General features: G+C 50.2%; 1 protein-coding gene across 6 annotated transcripts in view; it reads right to left on the bottom strand.

Annotated features, from left to right (window-relative positions):
* Nucleotides 1-4667: 4667 nt before the first annotated feature.
* Nucleotides 4668-17041, bottom strand: part of MDGA1 (MAM domain containing glycosylphosphatidylinositol anchor 1) — a 160859-nt gene continuing 148485 nt past the window's right edge. For 4 of the 6 annotated variants that reach the window (XM_052805730.1, XM_052805731.1, XM_052805727.1 and 1 more), the window contains 4 exons: nt 15287-15417; nt 14187-14295; nt 9423-12856; nt 4668-8844 (listed from right to left, as the gene is read on the bottom strand). In XM_052805730.1, the coding sequence (XP_052661690.1) occupies nt 12765-12856; nt 14187-14295; nt 15287-15417 (332 nt within the window). In that variant the 3' untranslated portion in view covers nt 4668-8844; nt 9423-12764. The remainder of the gene's footprint in view (nt 8845-9422; nt 12857-14186; nt 14296-15286; nt 15418-17041) is intronic. The other 2 variants (XM_052805728.1, XM_052805729.1) reach the window with 2 other exon arrangements.

Here is a 17041-nt window from a genome sequence, read left to right as displayed (position 1 = left end):
AGCAGGCAGTGATTTTACCTTATGCTAGATAAGGTAGTGGAGCTGGTGTGAAGGGCTCTAGCATCCCGAGCCCCCAGTGCAGCAGGGAGGGACAGGGCAGTGAGCCCTGGAATGCAGGGTACCCCCAAGCCAAGGTAGGCTGGGAACAGCAGCCCTGCCCCTGGAGGTCCTTTTCCCTTGTGTCTGTCCCACATGGGCATGGGCTCTCCCCTTTTCGCCCCTGCTTCAAGGGACATGAGGGCAGGCCAGAGGAGCTGGGCACCTTGGGGACCAGGCTGCACCCTCTGCATCCTCCCATCAAGAGTCCCCAGGACAGCAAAGAGGGTCAAGATGCAGCTGTGAGAGGCTGAAGGGATTCAAGGTGGCTGTCCCTGTGCAAGGTGGGACAGTGCTGGTGGTGGGCCATGGAGGAAGGTTTCTCAGCCTTGCCTCAGGGATCAGAGATCCAATGGGAGTGGAAAGCCAGGAGCAGATCTGCAGCTATAGATAGCATCAGGACAGGGCTATTGCCGACAGAAAAGGGCTGAGGGAGGGAGTCAGGGACAGTCGAAACCCTCATATGGATAGACGTGTGGCAGGTTTAAGGGGCCACACAATGGAAGAGCATGACAATGTGTGAAGAAAGGCAGCTAGAGGGAGGTGCCCCCTTCATCACCAGATACCCAAGCATAATCTAATCCAATACATCTTCCCCTGCTCACCGAGCTGACAGACAAGGCTTTCCCAGCCAGACTCACGACCCGCTGTGTTCTGGGATTCACATGGGCTGGCAGGATGCTGCTGTGGTGGGCTGTAGTTACAGCCTGTATCTCTAAATCTTCTCTGCTTTTTAGGTCACTTTGTTCTGCTTATAAATCCTGGCCTTGTCGTACAAGCCATAAATCTTCCTCTCCAGTCAGCATCATTTATTTTTTTCTCTGGTCTTGTTAAAATAACAGGGTCAGAATGTTTAAAATCCAGATTGTTGCATTTTCTGCAGTTTTGTCTCGTAATAAGTATTCTCCTCCTCTCTGGGAAACAGCCACAGACTCATGGCCAGACAGGACTGCCTGGGAACTTGGGGTGACAGAGAAATGCGGGAAAAAGGAATCCAAAGGATGTGCTGAAATGATCTGCCACTCAAAAAGCCCTCATGCGTATGCACAATCCCATGTATGCCTGTAGCACATATGTGCATGCAGCCTTGCCTTCCCTGCTTTCACACACCTACTGCCTTGCTGGCACCCTGCATCTGCCTTTGCTGAGGCACAACCTTGCACAAATCAGAGCTGCATCTTCTCCCCCTGTCCCTGATCCCCATATCCCCCAGATACTTGGCAGGGAATCACAAAAGTGGTTTCTATCCTTCCCTTTGCTAAGCAGGACTGTTCACCCAAACCTGGTACCTGCTGTCCTAGCTTGGTGCTCTACAGCTTTCCACCCTCCCCAGTGCCAGGAGCACCTTCTCAGCCACATCTTTACCGAACTGTGCTTCTCACCCCTTCCCACAAGATGCTGTTGGGTCCCCATCTGGAGCAGCACCTCTCCTCTGCTGCCTGCCCGCGGAGGGGGGTGAGACTGAGAGTTGGGTTCATGTGTTGGCACAGCAGGAAATAGCCTCTGCTAAGCACCAGGTACCAGGGCAGCCCTGCACGGGAACACGAGCCTGCCAACAAGGTGTGTGTGATGGTGCAATGCCAGTGGGCCCACACTCAGCCAGCCAGGAGCCCACAGAAGTGCAGTGAAGCATCCCTGTGTATCTGCATTATGGTTCTCTTCTTAATGACCGTACAACTAGAGTTTCTGCAGGTTTCATGTGAAGGGCTGTACTCACTTGAGCATGCAGTCAATACTCCTTTCGATCTTCATCACTCACTGTCTGGCTCCTGGCTTTATTTATTGCACAGCATCGAATCACCAAGCCAAAGACAAAAGCGGCTTACTCCCTTGTGGCCTTTTTGGTGGGCATTCCCAGTGATCAAGGTTTAACGAAATTAGCATTGCTTCTACTGCTGTCTGCAGTGCACGCAGGAGGGGCTGAGCCGTAGCAGCTGTACAATCAATAGTACAGAGCACCTTGCAGGAACAGCTTGGACCTCAGCCTAGTTTCTAATCTGCCGGCACATCCTCTTCTCCCTCAAGGAAGAATTGCAACATAAAGTCCAGGAATATATTAATGTGTAGGTTGTGAGAATGACCGCAGATGGGGTGTAAGGCATAGACAAAACCGAAAGAGTAAAGTCTGGGTTATCAGAGGTAATTCTCAATGGTGGTGCCCTGTTTGAGAGAGCCAGAGCCCATGCTTTTAGAGTACGTGTCATTTTATAGCCAACAACACACTGAAAGATGTGAGTGCTTCTGCAAAGTAGACCCTAGTGTTGGGATATCTAGAACAGGTGGAATTAACAATTAATGGCAAAAATACAAAGTGACAGGACAAAAGATCAGCGGCAGGAGCAGACTTCAGCTCTTCGGGTGATATTTAACAACCTTATGTGTTCCTTCTCTGGCTGCCCCCCGCCTCCTTCACCTCCCAGCCTGTGCAAGAAATTAAGCCAGGTTCCTGCAAACCGCAGCTTGCTTCTCTGCCTAGTCCCTGCCCAGCCTCAGAGCTGTTCTGGTGTGTGTGCTAAAGGAGGGGGGCCCTGAGGAGAAGTCATGGCAGGGTTGGACTTCGTGTCTCAACATATGCATGACAAGGGTGAGCTGAACTTGTGCAGGAGTGACAGAGATGAATGCAATGTGCAAGCATATATATGTGTATCTATAATATATAAGTATGTTGCATACATATGTATTTGTTTAATAGTACTTTCTATCTTTAAGACCTGAAGCTCCACAGTAATTCCAGTAACCAGCTCCCTGCAGACTCCCATCTGGAGCAGTTATTTTTCATTATGAGAGAGAATAAAGGAAGCATTTACTAGGCATGATTACTTCCATCTGAAGGAACCAGACACCCACTTTGCCAGTGGGTTTCACAACTGCTTTCAGTGAGGGGACCATAGGAGGCAGAAATGCTGAGTTGGCTGGGAGGAGATTTTTGCATTGCTTTGAGCCCTGTCCCAAACTTTCTTCAGGCAGCCCAAGATGCCACCGCCTGGGCATCATTAACACCAGCAGAAGCAGAAGCTATGGCTGTAGCTTATGTGATGCACTGGCCCACAGTCAGGGCAGGTACCTGGGTGCTGTTTTAATGTTTAACATCTCTGGCGCTTCAGCCAACAGTTGCAGCTTGTGATGTGTAAAATGAAACTGTTTGTCTCTCACATCCAGTTCTCTTAAGTGTTGCTCTAACCACAGTGCTGGGATAAGGCAATTTTTACTTAGGCTGTAGCTGAGTAACCCTGCAGATCTCTTGGCACAGAGAAGACACCTTCACGCAAGAACATCTTAGGCATCATGTGGGCCATGGCTGGCATTGCCCATTCCCTGATGGGCCCACTGAGTAGCTGGACCCATGCTGGAGATGCTAGGGAGGAGAGGACTACCAGGACAAGGGGACCTGGTGCCACACTGACATCCCACATCTGCCGGCTTGTTTCACACCTACTAGTTTGGAGCTGCTGCCCTGTCTCCTCTCCTTGCAGGAGAGGCCAAGAGCAAGGGACAGAAGAGGACCAGCTTTGCTTAGTGGCAGCCTCAATAGCTGCAGGCCTAGAGAGGAAAGAAGAGGTTTGGGAAAGGCAGCAGCAGTGCTGGGTAAGGGCACATCAGGGGAGGGCTCTGTGCTGCACACCTCGTGCTCCCTTCACAAGGCTCCCACAGCACTAAGTGCCCCAAACCTGCCCGTGCCATGTCCTATGCCCAGCCACCGTGGTGGGGTTTAAGAAAAAATGAGAAGCCTTCCCCAGGGACCTAACCAGATGTTTTGGGAAGACCCAGGGTCAAACACTGTCATGTACCTCAGTGTTAGGCTGCAATACCAGCTCCTCCCTGCCCCAGCCACTGTGAGCACAAATTGCAGGCTGCACCTTGCCATCCCAACCCAGCACAGAGGGACACGCAGGCTCACCCACTCGAGTACTCCAGCTTTATTTGAATGAAACAATCCACGTTGAGAGTCTATAGGTTACATGATGGGTGCATCAGGGTTGGGGGGGGGGGGGTTGGATAAGTCAATGCTTATAAAACATCTCACCCTGTTTAAAAGGTTCAGTTCAGTCCCTTTGTGTTTGTGCTTTTAACACTGTGGACAGCTTGGCATTGTGGTGGTGAGAGTGTCCCAGCTCCACTTGACAACAGTGATGGCACCCTACGAGATGTGGAGCAGGGATGGGACAAGACATGGTGGCGATGAGGGAAGTGGGTGGAGAATGCGGCTCTGTCCCAGGGTCCCCACCCAGGATACTGACGGGAAAAGAAACAAGAGACACCAAAGGACCCCCCCATCCTCCATAGTATCCCCAAATACACAGAGTCTGTGTGTAGCTCCTTTTGGGGGGGTGTTTCTAAATGCTTCTGTCAGGTCAAAGTATACTTTCTACTGGCCTTGGGAACCTGGAAGCATGAGGGTGGCATACTCCCACTGGCAATGGATCCCACTGAAGTGGCTCACCATTGGGCCTGAGCTGGTTCTCCCTGCCCCTTGCAAGCTGAGGACGGGATTTTAGTGTGATCCCTTTCTATGGGATCCAGGGATGAAGTTTGCTGCTGATCTCTCCAGGCTGGAAATGAAACATTTGGCGAGGATAAGTACGGAGCAGGGGGATGGAGTGAGGAAGAGTGTGGGAAACACTGTCTGACACTCCTGGCCAAAGGCAGGAGGTGCCACAGTTGATTCCCCATGAGACAGTTGTATACTGGGTGACAGCCCCTTTCCTCCACTGTGTGCACTGCAATACAGGCAGGATGGTTGTGGCTGGGAAAAAAGACCCAAGCAAAACCATGCTGGCACCAAATTTTCCATCCCATCTAGAGATTGTCTCCATGCTGTCAGGCAAGGGCTGTGACCAAAACCACAATGAAGAGCCATGTATCTGTAGCATCCACAGCTTTTGGGGAATGTCCTGAGAGATAAATGCATGCTGTAAGATGGTAAATCTAGAAGATCCCAAGAACTGAGAAAACAGGCCAAGCTCATCTATTTGAAAGCACTGACTCTAAGCCACTTTACCCAGCGCTGGTGTCACCAGTTACATCAATGCACTGAGAAGCTGGGAATGGGCAGCACAGAAGGACAAACATCAAGGTTTGATGAGAAGAAAAGGTCACCTCCAGCAAACTCTGAGAGAGTCTTCTTGTCCCCGGATGTTACATACCAGAGCCTCCAGAAAAAAACCCAAATAAATGCACAAGAAAGCTCCTTTGTTCCCAGTCTATAAACACCTTCCCCCATTGGCATCTGAATTTTCCCAGGGAAACCTCCAGTGCTGACAAGTCCCTCGCTGCTCAGCTTCTGTGCAGTACATGCTGCCGCCTATACATAAGACCTAAATACTGCCTCCAGTCAATGCTTGTGGCATTTCAAAGAGAGAATGAAATCGATTTTTTCCTCTCACCACAATTTAGGTGCTGTCTGAGCTGACCATGCTGCTACAGCCTCTCCTGGCTGTTGCTCTGTTTATTGATACCCATAGCAGGTTCTCAAGAACAAGGCCCAGTGAGACAAGATGTACCAAATGTCCCCACCTTGGAGGGTGCTCAGGTTTGGAGTGTGGACAGTGGGAGAAGGGAAAGGTGGGGATTGGACAGAGATGCTGCTGCCTCAAAAAAGGGGCTTTCAAGTCCTGTCTCCTCCCTGCTGCATTGCTGGCAGCTGCAACATGCCCACACCTCAGTTTTCAGCTCTGATCCCTTTACAAGCTGCTAAGATAAACACCTTACCAGTGCTAAACCTACACAGTGTAAGCAACACCTGGACACAGCTCCATCTCAGTGCTGCATTATATATCACAGTCACCAAAAGAAAACCAGATGGTGCCTGCCCGCAGAGGCTGCGATACAGACAGGGAAGTGGGGCTGCACTTGCTCTTAGCTGGTTTGGGCTCAGCCTGTGCCCTGAGCAGCTGTAATGCTGAGAGCAAAGGAGTCACCTTCTACCCAACCCAGGGTCTAGAAGTCAGGTACACACCTCACTCAGCCAAAATGGAGCGGGATGGCACTGCTCTTCCATGGGTGTCCCAGAGACTACAGCTCCCTGCAAGCTGCATCCCCTCACCCTCTGGAAAAGCAGGTTGGGTGTACGTGGCCCTGGGCTGTCCTGCCGTATTCCTTGGGATGTTTAAGGCCTCCAGGGCACAAGTGGCTGTCTCTGGTTTGATGTGACCATACTGGGCTGTAAGTAGCCACCAGAAGACCCCAGAGTCCGCCTGTGGTGGGCTAGGTGGTGGCAGACAGTGAGCCAAACCGGCATGTATCTTACTCCCAAGGGGAGTACTGGAAAACACATACATACCACATCTATCATTTGGGATGCCAAGTACACCAGGGCTATTCAGCTCCCTGCTGGAAACAACCAGCTGCCAGTTATTACCATGGAGTGTAAACTGGGCCCTGTTAAAATGCAATTTCCAGAGCTCTCCAGCACTTGTTTTTCTGCAAATGCCTTTTGTCTGCATTAAATGCCTTCCCAGGCTGAGCGAGATGAGCAGTTATCAGTGGGGCCAAAGCAAATACAAATGGCAGCAACACCTGGCTTCTGCAGCCTGCACAGGGTCCTGCTGCTGTACGCTTGTTGCCTCTGCAAACAGGGGTGCTCCCGCATTGAGGGCAGCCTGGAAAAGACAAGATGTTAGGGCAGTTTAATGGAGAAAGAGCAAGGGACCAAAACTGGTCTCTGACAAAGCCAGAAGTGTGAGAAGGGCTCTCTTCTGCACAGGGGATAATCACAATGCAACTTCTTGTCCTCACTAAAAAGCAGTGTCCTGCTCCCTGGGTGCAAAAGCTGGGCATCACTTGGCACTGTGGTACTGTGTCCTACCGCACCCAGCTTAAAGCACAGAGCCCACGGTGATGTGTCCCTCCACGCTGTTGCTAGGCCATCTAAAAGCATCCAGGAGGCAAAGGGGTGCTTCAGCTTTTCCAGGGAAAGATGGATATCTGCATGGCTCCAACATATGGAGAGGACTAAAGCAGCAATACCCTGAAGCAGCAACTCCCTCAGCTCTTTGCTTTCAGGCAGCTTTTGTCTCTTTGAGTGGGGTGAGGTGACACCATTTACCCCATCTTGGAGGGAAAATGCCCTGGCTCCTTTGTCTGTCACTGCCTGGGCCAGGTGGGGTCCCTCAGGGCAGCATGAAGGACTCCCTGGCTATTCCCACAGGTAAAACTCCCTGCCAGCACCTTGCTGAGAGCTAGGGGGGAGCAGGGCTTGCTCCTGCCAGTGCCTTGCACAGGGACCACTTCACGGTGGAGACAAGGCTCAGGGCAGTGATGGTGCGATGGAGGGATGCTTCTCCCACTAGCACCGCTTGCAGCTCCCAGTGACTGTCCCTCCCAGGCTGAGAAGCACAGGGCACCAACCCAAAAGCAGGGTGCTTTTCCTGGCAGAGAGTGATAGGGACAGGCTGAGGAGGAGGAATCCAAACCCTACTTTCCCTTTGGTACTAAAGCATTTTTGTGTTGTTCTGGAGTAGTGCACCCACAGGATTTTGTATAGAAAGAAATTAAATTTCCGTACTTTGAATAGCAATAGGGAATAAAATACAATTTGTATCATGTTTACTACACTCATTCATACATCCATAAATTATTTTTCCAAGAAATTTACCAGACTGAACATCTGACACCCCCCCGACTTTGTCCCTGATTGCAACCCTATTTCCTTCCAGAAGAAAGCTACTTTTCAGAAGAAGGGCTCCATATCGCTGGTGCTGCAGCTGCTCTTCAGGCAGCACGCTGTGCAGCTCTGCTGGGGCAGCTCTGCATGCATGCCAATCACGACACTTCACTTTAGGAGTTTCCAAACCGTTTGTGCACTACACGTTTTTCATATAGATGAAACGTTTTTTCACTCCCATACAGCTGGGAAGAGTTGTGCTCAGGCATTCCAAATTACTTAACTCCCCATCAAACGAAGTATATTAGCTCCATTGCTTTCCAGCGGCTGATCTACGTGGACGAAAAATAGTCTATTGCTATTACCAGCCAGGAGTTGCTTTTCAGAGCAAGCGGTAGGAATTGATGTTCATATTGTTAAAAGCCATGGATTAAAGTCCTGTTGATGACCTGTTATTGGGACTTGCACTGAACTGTGGAAAATTATAATAAAAAAAGTATATATTTCAGAATACAATGAACAACTACAAAAAGAGGTTTCAAATGAATGTTTCTTTGTAAGCCCCACTTGTAACTACACAGTAGCATTCACTACTTCTAATATCTACAACTTATACCCAGGAGCCTGCACACTCACATATTTTCCGTTTTATACCCTGAAAAAAAAAAAGAAATTGAGTATATATCGGCTAACACCCACACAGCATTCTTCCTAATGTATTTCTACAACTACCAAGCAGAGGTCTCCTTGTAAATAAAAGCAGTCTCTTAAATTTATATTGCACTTTTCTTCTGCAGGGACTTTCATACTATGTACAGGAATAATCTCCACCATGACTGAAATGCAGCCACTTCTGGAGTGGAATAAAGCAGCTACTCAATAGGCACAGAGCAACATAAAACATCAGGAAGAGAAACATTATGTTAGGACTGCAACAGATGCTTAAGAAGACAGTCTGTAATTAAGTTTAAGGACTGTAATTTAGCCAGAACACTGTGAAAAGTGTGAGGGGATCTTTAATTGCAAGAGGTAAGGAGCATGGCTTTATATCTCACCTGGGATGCACTACCACTGCAAGGAGAATTGCCCTCTCAGGCATGGGGTAGTAAACCACAAATACCACTGCCCTCAGAGAGGAGGGTGTCCTGGTTTCAGCTGGGATAGAGTTAACTGTCTTCCTAGTAGCTGGTACAGCACTATGTTTTGAGTTCAGTATGTGAAGAATGTTGATAACACTGATGTTTTCAGTTGCAGTAGTGTTTAGACTAATGTCAAGGATTTTTCAGCTTCTCATGCCCAGCCAGCGAGAAAGCTGGAGGGGCACAAGAAGTTGGCACAGGACACAGCCAGGGCACCTGACCCAAACTGGCCAACGGTGTATTCCATACCATGGGACGTCCCATCTGGTATAGGAACGGGGAAGTGGGGGCAGGGAATCGCTGCTCGGGGACTGGCTGGGTGTCGGTCGGTGGGTGGTGAGCAATTGCACTGCGCATCATTTGTACATTCCAATCCTTTCATTATTGCTGTTGTCATTTTATTAGTGTCATCATTATCATTATTAGTTTCTTCTTTTCTGTTCTATTAAACCGTTCTTATCTCAACCCATGGGTTTTGCTTCTTTTCCCGATTTTCTCCCTCATCCCACTGGGTGGGGGGGAGTGAGTGAGCAGCTGCGTGGTGTTTAGTTGCTGGCTGGGGTTAAACCACGACAGAGGGACACTGCCTTTCCCCCACCCTGTAACTGCACAGCTTCTCATCCTTGCTGCTGAAGTGCCTCTTTCCTCTACTACACTCTCAGTGCATCTGCCAGGGAAATGAGGTCCCTCCTTTCGTCCTTGTTACTTCTGACAAGCTGAGGCACTTGGGTTAATGACTTTCCCCCAAACTCACCACCAGCTGCTTTCTAGCCAGAGAGGAGCAGAGGTCTAAGCATGAAGGGGCTCCCCGAGACTTTTGCTGAAGCTGATGGTCTCATGCCTGACAGCAGGAGAAGGCTTTGCATCTGGCTGGGGTGATCTGCTTGCTCTGCCCTGGACCCACTGCCACCAATGGGCTTCTTGCCCCCTGCGCCGTGGGTCGGCTTGGTGAGGCACTTACATCCTTCCTCACAGGAGCTGGCAGCAGGGCATGGACACCCTCCCTGCAGATGTCCCTTTCTAAAATTGTGGTGCCCCTTTGCTGACACTTGCCTCACAGATAACGCTTTGTCTGTGATCCTGAACTTTCAGGCTGCACCTCCCCAGCCCCACAGTACCTCTGCTGCCCACTAAACATCAGCAAAACGTTTGTGCAACCCTGGATAAACAGCCAGTAGAAGCAAGGCCACGAGGGTCTCTGCTTCAGAGCCTAGAGGGTGAGATGGTTTTCCTGGGCACTCTCTTACCAATGGGGAAACGCTCCTGTCTTCACCTTGTGCCCAGCAGAATACCCCTGGAACCAGCAACATAACACAACTGTTTTGCTGCTGACGGATCAGGAGCCATCATGAAGCACCCAAGGGCCCCTGGAAAGCATTGTCTCTCTCCTAGGAGTGAAAGTGGACTCTTAAGGAGTGGGGTGATGACTTCTGGCCTCCAACAAGCATGGAGGAAAAGAAGAGCATAGGACTGAAAGAACTCAGCTAAAAGATGATGGTGGCACTGGCTGCCCATGAAAATGGCAACAGACAGCAAGAACCAGAATCACTGTCAGCATCCCACAACACTGCCTGGCCCTGGGAGACAGCCACAGGTCTCCCAGTCAAATATGCAGTGTGATCAACGTCTAGGTCTGGAGGGAGGAGTGGAGATGGAAAAGACATGGTCCACATTCTTGGAAGTGGAGAAAAGCAACAGAAGCAGACCCGTATCATCCCCTTTCACTGTCTTGCGAGGCCTCCTGTGAAGGAGGTCCCCTTGTCCCTCAGAGCTGATGTCCCTTCTTCCTCCGATAGTGGCCAGAGAGCATGAGTGCAGATGAATGCCCTTCCAGGAGCTAGAGAGTGATGGGTTTCAAGACTTCAAACTGGATCTCTTGGGAGTTAAATAAGAGCTTTCCCCCTCCACAGTGGATGAAATGAGGCACCAGCTGTTGCTGGAAGCTGAGCAATGCAGGAGGCAGCTAATACATTCGGGTGATTTTAGACACACAGTTGTCTCAGAGAAGCTGATCTGTTCATCAGAAATGGGTAAGGAGCCATGGGTACTGGGGCTCTGGTGAGAGCGCTAGCTCATTGTACATCTGTGGTGCCCCAGCTAATGAAGTTTGGATGGGGTGTCCCTTAGAGGGAAGAGTCCCACTTAACTGAACTGCCAGAGCGTAGGCTAGTGAACCCCAGTTCACAGTCCTGTGAGCCTAACTCTGCCCTGTGCAGGAAGATAAATCAGGCCCAGAGCTGCTTCCAGTTGCGACAAGGCTATCACAGCTCCCACTTGGCTGGTGCAGGGCAGACCCTTCTCCTGGGGGTTCATCTGGAGCAGCATGTGCCTCCACCCTGAGGAGGTCAGGCCAGACCTGCTGCAGTTCTGACACCAGCTTTACCCTCCGTGATGCTAGCAGGAAAAAGGTGAATTTCCGCCATCCCTGTTCCTCGGTGGCAAACAGGGCCACAGTTCAGCATGAGCCCCTCTTTTGGGTCAAGCTTTCCTGCCTGTTCCACCTTTCAGCAACTCTGCCCGCTACTTTGGCAGTGGAAGCTGAGTGCCTGCGAGACTGCACATGCTGACAAAATCCAGCCACCTCTCCCTTGAGCAGCGATGCTGTTGCCACACTTTGCCCACTCTGCAGCTAACGCACTGTGTTTGCTAAAAGGCCTCAGAAAGTGTGAGGGCAGTATCAGAGCTGCCTGAATTGCTGGCCCAGGGGCTGGGTCATGGGCACGGGACCCGCTGTCTGGCTGAAGAAGGTTTAAATACCTGACTCTTCCCACAATCCAAAAAGCTTGAGGTGGGGGAAGTTAAGCAATGGAATAAAAGACCAAAATAAACAGGTAACAAAAGAGAGGCAGAGAAGCAATCCTGGGCTTAGGGCTGAGGCAACTGTCATCCCAGCATTCACAGGGGGAAGCCAATGTGCAACTGTTTCCCCCCTTACCATCCCACCCCACCCCACCCCATCCCTCAGCCCCACAGAGACACCTTTCTGTTTCCAGCTCCGACCTGCTCTCATAGTTTCTCCACCCAGCAAGAGTGCTGAGAGAGAGAAAGAGGTGCTCAGAGGTCAACGCTGCAGCCAGATCCAGCCGGGACTTCTCCACCACTCGGCGTGGTCCATGTGATGGGTCCATTCCTGCTCCATCTTCTTCAGGCTGGTGGGTGAGAAGCACAGAGCGGTGGGGAGAGGCCAAAGCAAACCACACAGGGGGCAATTAAATACATGAGAGCCTGGAAGATGTGGATGGATGGAGACACTGAAGCACATGCGGCACGAGGCAAGGTGCTCCAGCCACTGGCATGCGGGGCGGCTGCTGCCCCACGGTTGAGGATGACATTACTGCAGGGAGCTGCAGCTGGAGCGGGGCAGCCCCAGCCAGCGGGAAAGCATGGGGAGACAAGGGGAGTACTGCGGTATATCATCCACTAAGCTGTGGACTCTGCAGTAAAGAAGGTAACTGTTCTGGTAGAAATTTGTGCTTTAATATATTTTTGTTTGTTTGTTTAAAACAAGTTCCCACTTCCCTGAGGAAGCCCTGTCCGACATTCCCAAGGAAACATGGGGGTGTTTTTTTCCTCCTTCATTTGCTCTTCACATTTCTTCACTCCTATTTTTTGTCTTTCACTCCTTCTTTTCTGTGTGTTTCTGTTTCTTTCCTTCCTTCCTCTCTGTGTCTCTCACTCTCTCTCTCATGCATGTGCTTTTAAAAAATTTTTGTCTTTATTTTTAAATTTTGTTCTAGACATTATGACTTTCTCAAGGAGTGCTCCAGTTCTGAACCAGATCCCTTTGCGTGGTCATGCCTGTCAGTCTTTGGTAACATATGGACACTTTGGTGTGCCAGTGAGGAGGGGAGGAAGAGGAGCAGAGGTGGCTGAGTAGGGAAGGAGCAGGAATGTCTCGGTCTGAAGACAGGAGGGCTCGCTTGCCATCATCTGAGCAGCATGTAAAGGAAGAAAGTCAATGGGCCACAAAGACGAGGGCTATGCAGGGCCGGGACACCGCTTCCTGGAAGAGCAACCGCTGCCAGCCGAGAAGAGAGAAAAAGAATTAGTGACGGGACAGATCCAGACCTCATCGAACAAATCAGTGTCTTAGCCTCTCCTCCCACCCCAAGCCACAAAGCACCTCCCAGATTTATTGGAAGATCTTTCTAGCTTTCCTTGGACATTCTCAAGGCTTCCCCAAATTATTTCTTTTCTAACTCAGGAGAAAAGGTTGAATCTTAGTTACTTTTGCAATCCAACTTTCCTTTCTTCCCCAGAAGATTCAACTTGAGTCAAACAAGAGGTTCTGCTTGTGTTTTGGTTACAGCTTGGCCATCCTAGCCTGAAACACACCTTTAACTGCACCTGAAATTTTGAAATTTTTAGGGTGTTCTGACTTTTTTTATGTTTTGTTTCCCCCTTCACCTTCGGAGTTAAAAAAATTGCTAAAAGTGACTCTTCCTCAACAAGGTTTTTTTCCTTCAAAAATAAATAAGACAAATTGAACCTTGCTCGCAAGTGCCTGTCTGGTTCTAGTTTGCATACTCTGAACATCTGCTCTCCTGCCCACCTGAGGCATGTTATCGAGGGCACAGGCAGGACTAAGGCATGAGGCACACCAGTGACTCCCACCCAAGGACTAATGCCTACTTACTGCTTATGCAACTTGCTATGGCTTCAACCTATGGTGCACCTCAGTGAGCGTGGGGTTGTCTCCATTTCTGCAAATGCTGGCACCAGGGTGATGTGGATGGACTGGAAAGGGGCTGGTGGGATTTAGCTCAAGCACTCACTGTCAGGATCAGGAGGGAGGTGATATACAGCTCAGGTAGCTTGCTTCCATCCTGAATGTGCAATACCCTGTCTGGCTGTGCCTCTCTGCTCAGAGGTCAATGGGAAGAAGCCCAGCCCTCCCTGGCTCCATGCCCCAAAAGGCAGATTTTTTTTTCCTGGAGAAGGATGGACTTAATGCTACAGAGGCCATTAGAGCCTGAAGAAGGTCTTTCCCTTTCCAAAGCTCCCATACCTAGGGTTTCCAGGAAATGAGATATTGCAGAAGCCTTTAGCTGCTTGGGGATGACACCCCCAACTCAACATACTGGTGCAGACTTCAACACACTGGTGTCTGGCAGCACAGTCCCTACAGGATCTGGTTGTTCCTCTAAGCTCTTGCTAACTCATGACTGTAAAGAACAAGTTCAAGAGTCTGACAGCCTCTCCACTGACTTCTGCTGATGAAGCCAACCATCTTCTTGAGTCCCACCAACATGTCAATGTGCTCTGAAATTAGCTGCACGTCCCTAGCACAAGCATTCGTGTATGCACTCCCACCGACTTGTTTTCCTCTGAGGCTTGCATACTCTCACCCTTATTTGGTCCAATTGGCTTCCTTGGACAGTCCCCCTTTTTCAGAGTGACATCATCAATGGCAATGTCCCCCTCGTAGCTCGTGCCCCGGACACCTTCGAAGATGATCTGCAAGCAGAGCATGGGACGGAGCCCAGCGTGAGGCTGCAGTTGTGGAGGACCCTTCCCGCGCTGTGGGGCTCTGCAGAGGTGAGCAGGGCACACACCAGATCTTATCAGGTCCCCAACTGAATGATTCCTCCCTGTTTCTCCAGTACTCATAGGATCTGGAGAGCCAGACCCCACTGCTTACGGGACCAACCCCGTGTGCTGAGCATCTGTAGAGTAATAAATGAGCATATAGAGCTCTGCTTTATTAAGTGTGTTGCACTAACAAGCCAACCAATACTGAACAATGCTTGCAAGAGTAACTAAATTCTTATTTATTATTGTAAAGCACCCAAAAGCACGCTGAGCATTTTGCTACAGTGCCACAACTTACCAGCCTGCACAGACCCAGCTCTCACAAACAACCCTACAACAGCAAAGTAGCATGTTGGGCAAAAACATCAGCAATAAAACATCCAGTAACAAAGCAGCCCACTTCCTGGGTACACATAAACAACTCAATGAGCAGATACAGAGTGCCCTGTTCATATTCACAAGCTGTCCTACAGTCCTAAACCAGGGGGACAGTGGGGGTGGGCTCTTGCAGCACACGCTAGAAGAAACTTCTAGCACTCAAAGTCAGTTTACACCAGCAGGCCAGCATCCCCCAACTGCTCAACACCAAGAGACCTGTCACACAGACCTGGTACCAGAAGGAGCTCTTTGACAAGCAGTTTCCAGACCAGCAATAATCAGAAAATTTATAGTGCCAAACTGATGCTTGCACATAACGTTGGATGGATTCAGAGAGAAGTGGATTTGATTTCTGTGTATCTACCAAGCTCTTGCCTTGCCCCAGTGACCCTGGGGGGTGGAGAGCTCCCAGTGCCCTCCCTGTGCCTGACCAGCCCCTGTGCCACGGAGGCAGATGTCTGCTGGGAAGTCTCCTACAGCCCATGGCACATGGACAGGACAGGTGGCAGGTGGCTCCTTGGCTATGGACCTGACTTACCTGGAAGGGTCCAGGTGGGTTGATGGGCACGTGTGCTTGCTGCCACATGTTCCCCCGGTTCCCACTGAGCGACCAGACCTGGGTGTCGATGGCTCGCTTGTTCCGCACACGAACTAGCAGGTTCAAGGAGCCTGTAAGAGAGAAACCGGGTGCTGGCATGCGGGGGCAGGCAGGCAACCCTGCCTGCTGGCCTGGCCCCCAGCATAGCTCTGGGGCTCAGCCTCAAGCCACAGCTGTATGCCCCAGCCAGCCCAGGGACAGCCTGCAGAGCCCCAGTGGTAACCTCTGGAGGGATCCAGCTTTCTCCAGGATTGATGGGCAAATGCCACTGGCAATGTTTCATCCGTCTGGGCTATCCAGGGGAGGACACAGACGCAGATGAAGACAAAGAGGACAGTATGAGGAAGAAGCTGTCTGTAGCATGGCTGGGGTGGCACAAGAAGGGTGTGGCAGAAATGCTAGCTGCAAGGGACCTCCAGAGGCATCCCATCCAACCTCCAGCTTGAAGCTGTCTCCAGGTCTACGTTAGGGCAGCATGGTTTTGCCTGGCCAAGTCTTGAAATCCCCTGACAAAATCAACTTTTCCTAATGTCCGATATGAACCTCCAGTGCTACCAGTTGTGGCTGCTGTTCCCTATTACATTGTCTAATACTAATTGATGAGATTTTGGCTCCATTATCTTTGAAATTGCCCTTCAAACTGTTGGGGGCCAAGGGCTGATAACAGCCTCCTCTTTGCCAGACTGAGCAAGTCCACTTCCCTCAACCTCTCTTCCCCAGGACTTCTGCTCCTGGCCCTTGACCATCCTGATGTCCCTCTGTTGGACCCACACCAGTTTCTCTACATCCCACTTGAACTGGAGAGCCCATGACACATGTTTGCCTCTCCCTGTTCACCACTAACACCTGACGTATGCTATGCAGCTTACAGCCCTCTCGCTGCCCTGGCCCTGGCCATCAGCTGAAGAAAGATAAACCTGTGTCCTCAGATGCCACTTGCCCTGAAAGCAGCCTTGGAGCGAGCAGCCATTCTTTGCTAGCACTGGGTGGCATTGCCTGTGCCACACTGCCTGTTTCTGCCCAGCCCCATGTTTTCAGAGGGACGCAAAGACCCTGTGAATCAACACCCACTTCAAGTTCTTTCAAACAAAGCAATTCCCAAAAGCTTTCATCTGCCATTAAACCAAAATCATAGCCAAGAAATCTTAAAGCATTTCCAGTTCTCACTTTGAAAACAGTGTCATAGCCCCCTACCCTCCATCCGCAAATGAAACCATCCCAGTGTGTCTTCCTGCAGCATCTTTTCAGTAATCTCCTCAGATTACTTTTTTTCCTTTTTTGTTTCAGTGAAAAAACATTTTTAAACATTCACTCAGGGCTGACCTGAAACATTCTTCCTTTTTTTTTTTTTTCCAATTCAGCTGGCGAACCAAAAAATAATCACAACTCTAGTCATGCTGTTGCTTATCAGTGTTTCTAGTCTCCATACACAGACACATTACACCTGAGAGCAGAGAGGCAATAATAACCCTTACTTATATGTCCATAGTCTGTCGGCGCTTGGGATGCTACATTCCTGTCTGAGCATGCCCTTCTGAGAGGCAGCAGTGAGAGGTCAGGGGAAGAGACAGGAAAAGAGACTTTCCTATATAATCTCCCTTCTACATGATCCCCTGAAATGCTTCATTCTTGGCGCATCAACCTTGGGGGCACTGTGTGAAGGACAAGGGCCTGGAAGTACCCCTGTCAAGCGCC

Source organism: Harpia harpyja, chromosome 13, assembly GCF_026419915.1.
Source record: "Harpia harpyja isolate bHarHar1 chromosome 13, bHarHar1 primary haplotype, whole genome shotgun sequence".
NCBI classification, from domain to species: Eukaryota; Metazoa; Chordata; class Aves; order Accipitriformes; family Accipitridae; genus Harpia; species Harpia harpyja.
The sequence above is the reverse complement of the archived record's forward strand: the minus strand, read 5'-3'. Positions and strand labels throughout refer to the sequence as shown.